The sequence below is a fragment of the Haemorhous mexicanus genome, chromosome 7, assembly GCF_027477595.1.
Source record: "Haemorhous mexicanus isolate bHaeMex1 chromosome 7, bHaeMex1.pri, whole genome shotgun sequence".
NCBI lineage: Eukaryota > Metazoa > Chordata > Aves > Passeriformes > Fringillidae > Haemorhous > Haemorhous mexicanus.
The window spans coordinates 21,892,740-21,909,119 of record NC_082347.1 but is presented as its reverse complement, the minus strand read 5'-3'; the positions used below and the strand labels follow the sequence as shown (position 1 = coordinate 21,909,119).

The 16,380-nt window shown below is 38.9% G+C and overlaps 1 protein-coding gene across 1 annotated transcript; it reads left to right on the top strand.

Annotated features, from left to right (window-relative positions):
- The first annotated feature begins 679 nt into the window (after positions 1–679).
- PLAU (plasminogen activator, urokinase) lies at positions 680–9,206 on the top strand. The gene is made up of 11 exons (XM_059851343.1): positions 680–743; positions 2,295–2,405; positions 3,002–3,053; positions 3,223–3,327; positions 3,864–4,029; positions 4,292–4,377; positions 4,497–4,686; positions 5,328–5,482; positions 6,401–6,541; positions 7,117–7,265; positions 8,033–9,206. The coding sequence occupies exons 2-11, from the start codon at positions 2,346–2,348 to the stop codon at positions 8,225–8,227; spliced, it is 1,299 nt and encodes a 432-aa protein (XP_059707326.1). The 5' UTR covers positions 680–743; positions 2,295–2,345; the 3' UTR covers positions 8,228–9,206.
- Positions 9,207–16,380: the final 7,174 nt, after the last annotated feature.

Genomic DNA, 16,380 nt, shown 5'->3' with positions numbered 1-16,380 from the left:
AAGGGAGCGTAAGTAATTTGGAGGAGATGAGTTTAGCACCTGCTGTAAGCCCCGAGTCCTAACAGATTCCAGCTGGCATGAGAACTGCACCCTACTCGCCCCGATGTCCTGTGTTTCAGCTGAAGACAGCTCTCTGAAAACACACCCAGAGCTTCAAGTGCATTCTGACCCAATACTCCCTCCCAGCGGGCTGTGTTTTACCCACACCTGAATGAGTTTAATTCTCTATTAGTACTTGTGCGTCTCTCATTATGGGGAGCACCATATGACTGATACACCACATTTGCTTGTATGTCCAGGCACGTTTCATAGTCATTCTATGCTTATTGCTAGTGCATATCTACAGACATGCTATCATTGTTATCGCTCTGTCAAGTCTCCAGACATGTTCCTAGTCATTCCTTTCATAGCTCTCATTCACATTTCTCTTTTGTTTTTATAAATGTCCCTAAGGACTTGCCGTGGGGAAGCCAAGGAGCCCCTTCCAGAAATCTTACCCCGTCCAAAGCTGTTTACTCGCCCTGACCGTACTCCCCTTCCCCGAAACTAAAAAGCAGCGTAAGAGATTTCCCCCTTGAGTCACCCCCCAGCCCTGCTCGCAGCGCTCTGGAGCGCCGAGGGCCGGAGCGGAGCCGCCCCAGGGCGGCAGCGGCGGCGGCCCCGCCCCGGCCCGGCCTTTATAGATCCCGCAGCGGGCTGAGCCCGGGCAGCGCCGCAGCTCCGCCACCTCGGCACCGCCGCCGGTAAGTGCCGTGCCTTTGCAACCCCGTGGGCAGCTAAAGGCACCAGCGCCGCGTCTAAATCGATCGGGATGAAGCGATTGCTCTTAAAATTGCATTAGAAATTAAAAAGGAAAAAAGCTGCTGCGATGCAGTATCGCAGCTGCGGGGAAGGTCGGTTCTAGTTGCCACAGTATGTCAGAATTTTTAAAGGAATCAGCAGTATTGCTGTTTATGGTGTGGAGGCTGGGCCTGAGAAACTAATTATAGTAGTAAAGAATAATTTACTTTCGTTGCTGCCGAAAATGCTAAAAATAATTGTCATAATAATGTTTAAGGGAAGTATATCTGCTGAAATTTCATCTGAATCTGAAAAACATGCACAGCCAAGTACCTGTGACATGATTTGCCTTCTTGCTTTATGATACCTGCTTACCAGCAAAGGTTGCATCTGCATTAGCATTTTCATTTGTATTGTGTCTGTCTTCCAAACTAAACTAGTGAACTTCTCTATACCCTGCGTTTTGGTCCACACCACTGCGTGTGTGAACTTAACATGTGTTAGGAGTGTTCAATAATGAGCTATAGAGTACTTGCACTCCATTTCTTCCAAATAAAGTAAAACTAGAAAGTGCAATCCACATATCAGCAGGCAAATGCCTGCAGGACCAAACAGGAATTAGTCCAATATAGAAACCTGAAGCAGGTACACTGTACAGCTCAGTTCTGTACATCCTCTTCTACTGCATTGCTTTTTTTTTTGCTAATGTAAATATAGCTGAGATTCCCGTGTAGTCTTTTAAAAATCAAGTTTTACAGTTTTCTAAAAGTGAGAATGCTTTAAAAACAATACTCCCATGACTTTCATTGCAATTTAAAAAGAGAAAAAGACATATGGGACTTTATTGTAACCCCATTTTTATTACAAGATAATTATTTGCTGTTGGAAAGATTGCTATACATGCTTGGCTACAAGATCCAGTTGTATAAGAAGTCAAGACTGACTATGTTGTAAACCTCTAATACTGAAAATAAGTGAGGCAACATCACCAGCAGACTTTCAAGAGTTGGCAGTGGTCAGAGGCACTCGGTCAGGTGGCCAGGTTTACCTAAGTGCTGAGCAGCAGCAATATGCAGCTGATAACTACACAGGGACTGAAAAACGGAGCTTTCTCTTTCATCCCCTGAAGCTGCATGCTCAGTGCTTTTGTTGAAGGTAGCAAGGGTCAGTTAAATAGGTACAAACAGTTGGGCAGCAGCTAAATACATCTGCCAATTTCCAACTTTTAGTCCATACTGCAAAAATGGAGTATGGATTTTTCCAATTTCTCTTTCCCTGCTTCAATTACACTCTTAAAAAAAATCTGGTTGTATTGCTGCCTGTGCAAAAAAGCTTCAAAGTATAACCTCTATTTTAATATATGGAAATAATAAGCAGCTATCCTGCTGCAAGTAAAAGCCTAATTCTTCATCAATTGTGTTGTAATTTATTCTGAAACCAACTGAAGACAACAGAAGCAAGAAAGCTGGCATGGCAGGATACAGCATGACGCTAAATTTCTCTTTTATTTTCAGAATTAAATAATACAGATAGAAGAAGAACAAAGGGAGAAGTTAACTAACAACATGAAGTTACTCATCTTCCTCACAGTAACCTTGGGTGCACTTGTCACGGGGCTACAGTCTGTAAGTTTTAAGTATATCAAAAGCCTAATCTTATTTCATGGAGGAAGGCATACACAGCCTGCAAAGCAAAGGGGAAACCTTGAAGGACAGAACAAAAATCCATTGTTGAATAAATTTTCTGGCTTTAATTCTATGGCACAAATGTGAAGCACCAAGGTCAGCAAAATTATAGGGGCAATTGGTGAATGTTGCATCTTTGCTGCACTGCTTGGTGGAGAGGGTGAAGTTTCCTTCTCTGTTTTAAGGACAAAAGCATCTCTTAATGGTCAATGTTACTACAGCATAAATAATTGCAATGTTGATCTGACACAGTGGCACAGATCAGTGGGGCTTTTCTGATCCTGGGTTTTTTGGGTTTTTTCGGTGGTTTTTGTTTGCAAGACATGGGATTAGTTTTTCTTCCCTATTCTGCTTTGCTTAATAAGAGCTTCACTTCTCATTCATATCCGGATTCCACAGAGTGGGTTCAGCAGGTAGCTACATGCAAAAAACTAAATTGTTGAAGGTATGCAGTAGGAAACAGAGTAGGGAAAAGATGGTCAAATCACATAAAAGGAACTGCCTCCTTAAAAATCCTTTTTTTACTTTTCCTGTAGATTTATAGCTGGAAATACTACAAGCAATATAAACGCAGATCAGAACACAAGGGTAAGCATCTGCCTGTTCTATTTGAACCTGAAAAGAACTTATTATCCTGTACTTATACAAGAAGAAAGACCCTTAATGACACTGAAACACCTAAAACTTAATTTTCAATTACATTTTGTCTCCACATTCAAATGTTTTGCCTATAATTAGTGATGTCTTTGACTTACAGAATGCCCTTGTTTGAATGGAGGAACATGCGTTACCTATTATCTCTTCAGTGGAATTGGTCGTTGCATATGTCCAGATGGATACACTGGGCTTCACTGTGAACTAGGTAGAGTATCTGTCATTCTTAATGCTGACTAAATTGATTGGAAAGGTCTAAAAGATAGTCAAAGAATTAATATGAAATGCCAAGTGAAAGCATTACCCAGAGATATGACTGGATAGCCTTTAGCAGTTTGTGCTAACAGACTAAATGAGGAGAAGCAAGAAAATGCTGGTGCAAAATCAGGATCTCTAATTTCTTTGTCCGTGCCTCATCGCTCAGGTTGCTTATCTCAACCTTACTTTTAGTTTGGGGTGGAAAAAATGAACTAGTTTGTGGGTGGTCAGAAGCAGAAGAACATTAGACTGTGAAATTCATTTAAACTTTTAAAGAATTAATATGCATGCTTTAAAGAGTAAGATAGTTGATGCTCAAAATCCATACAGAGCAAATTTAGTAACAGCATCTAGTCAATTTGGATTTCGCATCTGTTTTTGAATGTAATACAAGAACTTTTTTCCTCATTTGAAGGATTTGTCCATGTCTGTCACAGAACAATTATAAACAAGAGCATGCTGCTAATAAAATATTTCTTTTCTCAGACACTGACAGCACATGCTATACTGAAAATGGGGAGAACTACAGAGGGATGGCAACAGAAGACAAATGTCTACCATGGAACTTGCCCTCACTAATCAGGAGGGGTCGTTACCATGCTTACTCAGAGAATGCTTTGCAGCTTGGGCTGGGCAAACACAGCTACTGCAGGTAAGAAAAGCATCACTCATCTTGTGAAAACTTTTATCACAGCCCCAGAGATGCTTCACTGAGAAACATTTTTTTAAAAAAATAACATTACAGAGCTGAATTACTGACTGAAAATACTTGGAATGTGAGTTTCTGATGCATTATTTTCCCTGGTATATATTACAACAAAATATTTTTGTTTTTTCCAAAACACTTGGAATTTTAAAATACTATGACTCTTTAAAATTGTCTTTATGAAAAGAACACTCTTTTTATCTTTTAGAAACCCAAATGGAAGGAGCAGACCCTGGTGTTACACCAAAAGGGGATCTGCCATTCTAGAAACACCTTGCAACATAGAGAAGTGTGGTAAGTAATATTAGTTTCAACACAATTGGGGTTTTGTTTGTTTTTTAAATTTTATTTTTAATAGCACAATTTTGAAGTTTATTTGTAAGAATATCTGAATGAAATTTTTCTTTTCACAGGGCCTACATGTGGTCAAAGGAGCATCAGCAAGATGTTCAAGATTGTTGGTGGAAAGCAGGCAGAGGTTGAGTCTCAGCCTTGGATAGCAGGCATCTTCCAAACCATAAGGGACAGAGAGCACTTCCTGTGTGGTGGCAGCCTCATCGACCCTTGCTGGGTGCTGACAGCAGCACACTGCTTCCAGACTCCGTAAGTTTCCAATTCCACGGGCTTCTTAGTTGACACTTCCTTCAACTGATTTCTTGGTGTGATGCTCCCTGAGCAGCCCTGTGGAACACACCACAATAACAGTGTTCCTTTGATTGAACAAAGCAAGGGCAGCAAAAGAAATATTTAGCCTCTGGGAGTCCACATCTCATAGAATGAACTAGCAAGATGTGGACAGTTGGGTGGGATGCAATTTAAACAATTCAGTGTACACTGGTGCCAGGATTTCATTTTTTCCTCAGCCCTTCCCCAAGCTTAATAATTGTACTGATGATGATGAGCTGTGTAATAAATCTATGGCTGATTTTTTTTTTTTTTTTTTTTTAATTTTCTATAGAAAGCTGATCCTTTTGGCATCCTGCAGGGGATCTTAAGGCCAACGCCTTTCATTAGTAGCAGCTGGTTAGGCATGTTTCAAAATGTCTGAATATCTATCTTATTCCCTTCAAATGGAAAATTAGGATGCTTTTTTTCAGAATATTGGATCAACTTTCAAAGCAAATTAAAGTTCACTTTTTCTTATCAGCATTCAAATAAATATGAAAAAGAACTGGGACTGGATCTCAGCTGTTGACCTTACTTTCAGAAATCAGTAGTCTTCATCAATCTCTACCCTCACTCAGGTCAAGAAGACCAATAAACAAATCTGTCTACAAAGTCTTCCTTGGAAAGTCCATACTGAATGTTACTGATGATAAAGAACAAGTATTTATGGTTGATGAGATCATCTCTCACCCTGACTTTACAGATGACACAGGTGGCAATGAGAATGATATTGGTAAGTGTTGTCTTAATATAGGCCTTTAAAACACTGGGACAGGTGAAGGTGGCATAATTGTGGCATACTTCTAAAAGATGTAGAACCAGAGATGGGAAGAAGGGGAACAGGAACAGTCTGAAAACTAGGCCTGTGCTGACAGGTTTTGTACTTGTTAAGTTTTGATTGTGGTACATATCAGATGCATTACCTGGCAGTCTCTGGAGCTGTGGAAGACATGGCTTTTCTATAAGCACTGGTGGCAGCATTGCATTTCTACTTTATTATGTGCCTAAAGATCAGACTGTGTGTATAGTAAAAGATGAAAAAATGCATGCACAGTAGGTTTCATCATATAGCATGGGAATGCCATATTGGCCACCTCATTAGCTCAAGGTTATCCTGAATTAATTCAGACTTGTATGAGAGTCTGGGTTTCACAAGGCTGTTCCTAAAGCAACCATGTCAGAGATGGGTTTTTGCAACTTGAACAGACCAGACTTCTCACTCTTGCACTTGACATTTAGAACTCCAACACCCCTTCCAGATTCCTGCTGCTGCTGAAGTAAAGAAAATCTAAGAATATCTTTGTAAGCCACTCAGGATAGTGGGCATCACCCTCTACAGCCAGTCAGAAAGTTGATCTTTTAAAACATCTAAAGATAGTCTTGCAGAAGACTGTTTTGCCTGAGCAGTCAGCCCCTATCCTTTGAGGAAGCAAGTTTAAGTTGGAACATTTGTCAATTTTAGTGTTGGGAAACTAATGTTGTTATTAAGTAATGACTCATTCCAAAAGCAATGAGGGGAGCCATGTGTAACTAGAATTAAATATAATTGCAGCTATTCCCATTAACTGTACCAAGTACTGCTATTGTCAGAACTGGAGGGGAAAAACTTCCTTTACAAATCTAACTGTATCTTTTCTGACTTGGTTCATAGCTTTGATAAGGATAAGGACAACTTCTGGACAGTGTGCAACAGAATCCAAGTATGTCAGAACAGTCTGCTTGCCAGAGAGGAACCTTTACTTAAAAGAGAATACACACTGTGAAATAGCTGGCTATGGAAAACAAGATTTTTGTAAGTAAATGACTTCTCTTCCCAAAGTTGGTCTTCCACAATGGTGGGAATGTGATGATTTTTACACCATGATTGTGAAGTATTAAAAAAGGATTCCTTTCTATTGTATGTATTCCATGTGCATGTCTTGAAGATGACCTTTGCTATCATCTTCTCTGGTTGTCTATGGCATTTCCTATCTGATGCTTCTCTCTCTCATCAACCATACAAAGTAAGGCAAGATATAAACCACAATTTTTATCATTCCTGATGTGATGAGGAGCAGAAAAAAAAAAGTCATGCGGGAGGATGAACAAGGGATTGCATTTGTGCAAAATTTCCATCAAAAATTATTAAACTCTTTCCCTCTGAAAACTAAACTTTGTATTTTTTATTGGGATAACTTGTTTTTCTCTTTGAAACTTTTTTATGAACAGTAAAAGCAAATCAATACTGCATAAGGTGGAAGTAAGAACATCAGTGGAGAATTGGAATGGTTATGCTAATTTAAGTGCAGAAATTGTGTTATGGGGAGTTTCTTGCTGCTTTTTGTTACTTGGAGAGTGAAAATAATGAAATAATTTTTGTTTTTCCAGATGACATCTTCTATGCTCAAAGACTGATGTCAGCTACTGTGAACTTAATGTCACAGACAAAATGCAAATATGAATACTATGACAATATTAGAGTTACTGACAACATGGTCTGTGCTGGGGATCCCACATGGCAGATTGATGCCTGCAAGGTAAAATTGGTTTGGTTTATTTTCTAAATAATTTCAAATGCATGTACACTACTATGTGGATCTGTTGGCAGCATTTTGTATTTCTGCTAGTCACAAGAGGCTCTAATGTAACTAGAAATTACTATGTTAAGTGGAGTTGATCTGTCATGTGGCCAAATATCTGGAATAAAGTTGGAATCCAGAGTTAGGTTTTACCCCTTCCAGGCCTTCCTTTGGAGGTGCAAGAAGTGCAGTACCTTAGCTACTGTTTTTCCTTGAGGCCTAATTTTCAATCCATTCAAGCAATAGCTGATAAATATCCATCAGAGCTATATAGCAACTGTTCTCATCTCACCTTGGATGTTAACTATAACTTTGCAAGGGCAGATTACAGGGGACACTGAGCTCCTCCAGGTTCCTCAAAACTACATTTATTTCCCTGCACCATAAGAGCCACTGAAAAGAACAAGCATACTCAAGTGTAAAAGTACTTTATGAACCTGGAGATAGTTGATTCTGTGATGAAGAATAGGACATGTTGGTCTTGACCTTGTATTACTAGTCTAATACCTGTGCTTATAGACTTAGTATGGGGAAGGAGGGTTGTTTTCCAAGGTGACTATTCTGTTCGTACCCTGATGGGGGAACTAGAGACCTTAGCTTTAGAGAATGTTCTCAAAGATCAAAGCTTTAGCTCATAGGTCCTCACTAGCTTGCTCAACTCTAGAAAAACAATCACAGCCTCCAGCTGCAGAAAATGACCTAATATGTTCTCTTTCTGTTGTCAGGGAGATTCCGGTGGCCCCATGGTCTGTGAGCACAATGGCAGGATGATGGTTTATGGGATTGTCAGCTGGGGAGATGGCTGTGCAAAGGAAAACAAGCCGGGCGTTTACACCAGAGTTACTCAATACCTTAACTGGATTGACTCCAGCATGAATGGGTTAGCTGCCAAGAGTCGTTTTCTTCCTGAACCAAAGTGACCTGTTTTTGACAGCTGGATTGAAATGAACAAAATTTTGCCTGTACTGACACCAGGACAGTGAAGACCTGAATGTCATAAGAGGCTTTCATTTTGAATGCTTGTGTGGTCAGTCACTCACATCAGTGTTCCTGAGGCATGAGGCAGAGAGAGGGTTGATACATTACTCTTAAGAGTAGTAAGATAATGTATTACCTGGAAACCACTCAGTGGGAAGCTAAAATATTTAACATTTAAATGAGTATTCCCATGCATGATACTATGCATAGCAAGTTAGCTGTCTACTTCATTTATGAACCAGCACTTGCTCTGGAAATATTGATACAGTTTCAACTTACTTAACTCAAGTATTCATTTTATACATGACTTGAGTCTACAATCTCCCCTCATTGTACTGAATAATACTAAGTCTCAAGTCTCACAAACCTAACCTGTTAAGACCAGTACTGAGAGAGTGATCAGACTTGGCATCAAAAAGTTGGGGGGGGGGGGAAAGTAGTAGCTGAGTCAGCATTACAAACTGTTAATGTATTTAACTTAAGAATTGTGCTGCAAGGGGGCAAATTGGAAACTTGCTGGACTTCCAAGTCACATGTGAAGGTGTCTATGTCCCCTGGAAAGTCTAATTATGCAACCTCTACATCTACCTATACACCCTGGAGAAGATTTAAGGACTTGGCATTTGTCAAATGCTGCAGGCATCAAAAGTCAGAAATGTATCTCCATTCATTTAACTGATATTATATAGATGTGATTTTTTTTTTTTCTCCAAGACTTATTCTGGGTTTATTTTTAAACTTGTCTTTGTTTTGTAGATTTGAATTATTTTGTAAGAGGGCTGGAACCTCAAGCTTTATTTAAATTATTTTTACTGTGTTTAAATTATTGTTTGTATTATGGATGTTAACTATCATTAAAAAACCCTTCTTCTTATGTCTGTTTCTCCTCTCTGGAAAATATAAGGGTGACTCAAAAGAGAATTGTCATTATTAAGTTCTAATCAAACTGTAATCTTCCTTTGTAGAACATAAATATTAGTGAAGGATTTGGTATGCATAAGCTAAATTCTTTTTTCAAAACTGGGTGTCTGTGAAAGGCTATTACAGCTGTAGCATCATGTAGTCTGGGTACATGTACCTTGCACACTGGTGATGGAATGATGGGAAGAAGAACCTTGATGAAGCCTGGTCCTTAAGACCCAGCACTCAACTAGGTAACATCTCCACACTTTGTAGTGGTGTTATTGTTGTCACGTGCCCTTAGACTTCAGTCCCCTCTCTATAAAAGATGTGGGACAATACTTCCCATTTCCCACAGGTCTGCCTGGCTCTGAGCTGTCAGGAGTGAGAGCTGACAACTCTGTGACTAATGCCCTGACAGCCTAGTGGTGGACAGGGCCACCAAGCACTACTGAAATGTGAAATGATTACTGACACTGCTGGGTTGCAAACTGTTAGGCAATACAATTTGTGGTTGGGATCTGCAAGTAAACTTATTAGTGGAGTTTACTACTGTGTGTGGTAAAGCTATTTGGGGCAAGTTTGTGGACTCGTGATTCAAGTTTGTGCAGGGAGTTGATTACAATTGCATTGTTTCTGGAGTTAGAGATCTCATGTGAGAGAGGGAAACTAGAGACTGTGAGAAGAAAAATACCTCTTCCCTGCCTCTTTTGACAGCAACTACCAGGACAGCTTGACCAGTGCTGGCAGAGAATGCTTCAGGCCCAAAGAAAGCAATGGCAATACAGTTTTAAACAAAAATATTCTAGGTTTTAAGCATGTCTTTTTCTTACTTTACTATTCCTCTTTAATACTTATCAAAATACTTAAATCAGTGAGTCTTCAACAGGTGGAGAATATAAATACCTTCATAGCCATTGCATATGATTTTCATTGCAATGAACAGCACATTTATTATCAATTTCTCTAGGCTTTTTCTATGCAGAGATATAATTTAAATTTCAACTTATTTCCATCATTGTGAATATAAGTAAGAAAGAATGAAAAAGGAATGAAAAATAAAATTTGCATTTAGGTGTCCTTCAGTCTGAAATCTAGGGAACTCTAGGCAAAGTATAAATAAAGACAGGATCTTGAAAGCAGAGAGCATTTAGATATTGTCTGGGTGTGCATCTTATTTGTTTAGTTTATATTGGATAAGTATTCCAACAAAAATTAAATTTTTAGACAAACATCTCTCTGGCTGCTATATACATCTCTCTGGCTGCTATACCATTTAAAATAGTTGCCTTCAATGTTCTTTGCATAATTTTGGCCCCACTACAGTATCAGCTGCCTGGCTAGTTATCAGAGCCTGGAAAATGTAGGGCAAAGATGAGAGCACAGTTTTTCAAAACTTCCTCTTCCTGCAATAGAATCCACAGGATTCTCTCTTTCCATGTTTCAGAGAGTGAGCAGGTGTTGATCTGGGTTGAGGTGCTGGTGAAGATGTAAACAGCCCAGAGAGCTGTGCATAGAGGCTGGCAAACACCCCCTGCAGAATGACAAGAGCATGACCAGAGAGAGAATGATTTTGGAAGATATTGGATATCTGCGGGGTACAAACATACATGCAAGACAAAATTTGTTATCATAAAGCTACTCTTGGTTAATGTGGTTCAGTGACTTCAGGTGTTTGCTGGTACTAGAGAGGAACAAAATAGGAGTCCAACAAGAATTTAGAAGTAGCTCAGAGGTGGGCATCAGCCCAAGTGAAGAGATCATACTCTCGGAAGCCTTAGAAGCATGACTAACATGATCTCAAGTTCCTACTTATCTTCAATCCTTCCACAGAAGAATGACATCAAATAAAAAGGAAAAAGCAGTATCTGATGTGTCCAGAGCACAGAGGAAGCTTGTTTAAGGTGTCAGCTCTTAGAAGGAAGTGAGGCATCCTGAATGAACAAACCACTTGACCTTATATAGCTGAAGCTTTCTTCATGGAAGTGAAACTGAAATGTGACTCAAAGCACTTAAAATAAAATCTGTTTTTAAAAAAACCTAAGGGATGAGGAAATGTAACACATGATCACCTATTTGTTACACCACTTCCATGTGGAATTGTATGCGTGAGAGTATTTTGCTTGTGCTTATTGAAACCTGAACTAAAAACCCAACATGACTATTTGGTCACTAAGCCTTTGGCTCACTTCTGACACCTACCCACAGCTCTTGTTTCAGGCCTAACAAGTACAGAATTTATCTATAAAAAAAGAATCAAATCTTTCTGCATCCATCAGTCTTGTAATTTCTGGTTTCAGATATCTCCATCTTAAGCTGAAGTAAAAAAAGTGACATATTTGAAACACTACATATTCATTGAAGAAAAAATCTGAGTTCAAACTTGGTCTGGCATAACCCTTCCAAATCCATCACATCTCATGCAATATACAAGTGGACAATCTGAACAGGACTTGGCAAGTGAATGAAATGGAACTATGAGAAGTGGAAACACATGCATTTGAAGGAACAAGGACTTTGGCAAGTGAATGAAATGGAACTATGAGAAGTGGAAACACATGCATTTGAAGGAACAAGGACTATGTACTTAATGAACAGCAAAGTGAGATGCAGATCCACATGAGCAGTATGCTCAGTTCCTGTGTGCAGTTCCATAGCTACAGCCAACAAGTTGACTCACTGGGATTTAGGCAGCATCTGCCTGGTAGGATACTCTAATGATCTTTGAGGCTGGAAAGGGCTGTGAGAATGCCAGCATCCAAACAGAATCCAGAGTGAATGCAACAATCCAGGGTCAATGAAAATTAACCAGATAACGAAGACAAACAGGAATAACCAAATGCACAGAAGTAGACGAGTGATGATTGGTATTAAAACAGATCCAGAAAGCATTGCAGACCACTGGCTGCATTTAAGTCAACAGTGTTGGGTAAAAAACTGTAAACATACTGACATGCACAGTTTGTAAACATCAGGACAAGGCAAACACTCCATTGTGTTTTGAGTGTCATTCTTCTTGATGAGAAGATATCAGTAATCAGTGGTGAGAACATGACAAGGAGAAAAGACTGAAAACATTCCAGAGAAGCAAAATCTACAAGGGACATTTTCTTCAAAAGAGAAAAGGCTGAAGTAGAGAAGGGAATAAACTGTTCTCTGTGTCTTCTAGAGATGGGGTGAAAAACAATATACTTGTTTGCAGGAAGGGAAACTGAACTGAAATATTATGAAATTACTCTACTGGTAAGAGTAGTGAAGCATAAAATAAATGGAATTGAGTGGTGTTGAGCCTCATTCACTGGATTTTTTCCAGAAAAATATAAACAGAAATAAAATAGTTGGTATGGATTCTTGCTATGCAACTGAAAGGTATTTTGAGAAATCATCTAACCTCAGGTTCCCTGTTTTATTACGAAATCAAAGAACATGCTCAGAGACTGAGATGACTACTTTAAAATACAGACATTGCAGGGAGATTTAGAAATCATATTACACAATTTACCCATCTTTTAAAAAAGCAGCTTTAAGAAATGGGTCCTATGAAAGAAAAAGTCTGGATTTCTGAATTAACAATTAAAGGCAAACCTCTTAATGCTAGACTAATAACTATAGAGTTTTGAGCAAATGTTTCAATGACTCTTAACAAAATAATATTCTAGAAAGGACTAGAATCAAATTATTTCCATGTCCCACTGGACAAAATAATGTCAATGAATAACATGTGCAACTGGCAAGAGAGTAAAATTATTATCCCCCATTGGATAGTGGAAATGTTATTTTTTCTACTGAGTAACTGAAAAGTGGTTTGTATGTAATGCTATGACTTGGCATCATACACATGAATTACCTCAGTGTGCTTTGAGCTAGAGGCCTCTGGGTGTATGATAAAATCACCCAAAGCTCAGTATTATTGTAAGAGGCAATCATGGAAGAAGATGGAAATTACAGGCAACCAGGAGACTTTGCTAGTCACAGACTTATGCATTTTGGGACCTGGTGCCTGTTTGGCAACAGTATAATTCCGGAAAACCAGATGGACACATTTACACTCCACAGGCAGTTTCACATTTATTAGAAATGAACCAAAGTATCTCTGCTTGTCACAGCTGGGATGTTCCAAGGGCAGTAAATTAATAACATCAACAGTAGTAGTTAAGAATTACTTACCACAAATTCTTCCCTAAATTTTCTTGCCTTGTGGCATAAAACTTTAGCCTAAGTTAAAGCAAAGCATGCCCAAGTGACATAAACCAGAACATCACTACAGCTGTTGAAATTGCAGCTGTTCCATGAAGATCACAGCATGTACTTGGCATTACTACAGCATGTTAGCACCCATGATAAAAAAATCTTCACTTATGTTCCAACTCCTTCATCTTCAAATGCACCTGCAAAGTCTGACACATTGCAAATTTGTGTGGTTGGATAATATTTTTATTTTTAAACATGCTTACGTGCTATGTTAACAGAGCCCCAGCCACATGAAGGACTGCCTCAAACAGTTGCCTGTGACCATCTCAGACAAATTTTGCTCTAGAACTTGCTAGACCATACCTGAGGCAACACTGCAGGACAGCAAAGGGGTTAAGAAGCTGCCATTCAAAACTGAATTGATTTATCTCAGAAATTATTTTCCTTAGACATCTTGCATTTGGGAGCAGTGTATTTGATTAAAGACAGCACATTTTATGTATCCTCCTAAAGAACAAGCAATTGCTAATTTAATTTCAAATTAGACATACAAAGATAAATTTGAAATATTTTTCCAGAACAACCCAGTTCCATCTAAAACAACCGCAATTGGGTTTATCTTACATATTAAATATTTTGCCCTCTAAGAACACTCTGTCTTACAATAACTGTATCCTCTATTTACAATGGGCTTGTTTTAATACACACAGCATCAAGAGATCTTGTGTTTATTACCTGGAGAGACAAATCAGAATTTTTTAACATTCTGTAGCTGAAACCAGGCTACAGAAATGTTTTCTGATGGTCAACTTGACTCAGCCTTAAAATTGAATTAAAGGGATTTAAAAACATTCACAGGGAAAATTATACCAGCCACAAGTTTTTCTCTTAAAAATTTGAAACAGTTTTTATTTTTACAGTCCTATTCTACACATAAAATACACATACGTCCTCCTCAAGCATAGAAACAATCATATGGCCAGGAAAAGTAGTGACTGTTCAGAGGCAACAGAGCTGTCAAACATACAAGATGATAAGTGGTGGAAGAAGATAAAGAAACAGTGGATTTCAGCTTCCCAAGTTTGTGTGTGCTTTGAACTGCAAAGCTTAAAAACGAAGTTTGTCACCTGACTGTGATCTATGTCAGCACTCTTTTATATCAAAAACCATGCAATAATAATAAAAAGATGCATTATTAATACATTGAAAATGCCAGGAGACAGCAATGTTTAAAGAACTCTCTGGAACCAGATATCGGATCTCAATGAAAATACGCCAGACTCCAGGGCCAGCCGATCCATACCCGTGCTGGCACTTACACTGACAGACTTTGTGTCAGTATAAATAAAGAGACGAGTATGCAGGTACAATGAAATATTATCGTTTCCTCTACATTAGTTTAAACAAGTTAATTATCTTTGCCTGATGGGACAATTTCACAGATACAAAGACTGTGGTAATAAGGTTCAAATTTCACAAATACCAGAGATTTTCTGCTATGCTTTTTCCTACTAAACATTCATGTCAAGGCCTGAAGTTTTTATATATATGTAATGTATTTTACTGACTTAATCCCAAAGAAACCCACAAATCTCCAGCAACTGAGCTCCTGCATTAAACCTGAACAAGAAAATAGCTATATCTGCTGGTATGTTCTAGTTTCTATAGGGACAATCAATATTAGATGCTATTTAATTATTGGGTTTTCTTTGTCTGGTATCTGTTAAACTTGCCTGGACACTACCATTAACATTACAGTCTCCAATGGCAAAGAGCATTTCTGTAGGAGCTTTCTCACATAGAACGTTACCAGTAACCTTCTATGGTATCTCCTGTGCAGATACCATGTTATTGGTATCTGCACAGGAGCCAATGGCTAATTTTTTATTAATTACAAACCCACTGCCAAACAGAGCCTTTAGTGTTGTATTTTTAGTAACAGAATCTTGGTATAGAAACAAAGATACATGGAGACAGGGCTTATACATTAAGGGTTTATACATTTACAGAAAAGAAATGTAAAAGTCTTCAGCTCAAAGATACAGGTAATCAGATCCATTTGGAGACTTGTGAGCTATTAGAAAAAGAATGTTTTAAAGGGATAATGTAAATATAGCACTGACAAGCACACCTGTAATACCGAATGATCTACAAGAGTGACTGAATTCTTATCTCCAGATTTAGTACTAAGTGTTTGGCCAGCCTCAGCTCTCATTTTACATGAAATAATCTCACACCTACAAAGCTCACAGCAGACAAGGTGGTTTCCTTGATTTAAATCCCATTCTTCTCTATTAAAAGCTTTATGAACATCTGCAGAAAAACTATGTCTTTTACTGATGGGTCTAGATAGACTCCAACTTTGATGGTTGCCGCACTCGCTGCTGTTCAAATCCATGAGAAGTCAGGTGCCAACGGCGGGCAGCATCTCCATCCCTGTCCCGGCAGCCAAGGCACAGACCTGCCGCTAGATGGGGGAGCAGCCTCGGAAAAGGAGACGCTGTCGCTCGCAGCCAATGCACAGGCAATTCACTGAGCACGTAAATCACAGTGAAGTGGTTTTAATTATAGAATAACCTTTGCCCCCCTTCCACCCCAGTACTTATGAAAAGGTAAGCATAGGACAAACAGTAGCCACTCAGCCATTTAAGTATATAACTCGTCAGTTCTAACTATGATCCTGCCAGACAAGTCTGTGACTCCTCTCTGACATTTATAATCCTGCATTTTCCTGGTCTATCTAGACTTCAGGTAATGCTGCCACCCTCTACAGCAGCAGAATGGCCAGAACGCTGTCCTTATGAGAACCTCTTGCCACAACAAAGACAGTTACTTCGTGAACAAAACATAAGCAAACAAACAAACAAAACCAAAAAATCAAAACACCCCGACAACCAAAACCAAAACCAAACAAAACCAAATAAACGCATTATTTCATGTCACGTTCACAGGAAATCATGGAAGACATGGAAACAGCGGGAAAAGTGTTTAAGAAGAACCTGCA

What these genes read in the sequence shown, in the direction of transcription:
- PLAU (XM_059851343.1), top strand. Translation starts at nt 2,346, where the DNA reads ATGAAGTTACTCATCTTCCTCACAGTAACCTTGGGTGCACTTGTCACG. An exon ending in ACGCAGATCAGAACACAAGG is followed by an intron (nt 3,054 to 3,222) that starts GTAAGCATCTGC and finishes TTTGACTTACAG; the next exon opens with AATGCCCTTGTTTGAATGGA. An exon ending in TGGGCTTCACTGTGAACTAG is followed by an intron (nt 3,328 to 3,863) that starts GTAGAGTATCTG and finishes TTCTTTTCTCAG; the next exon opens with ACACTGACAGCACATGCTAT.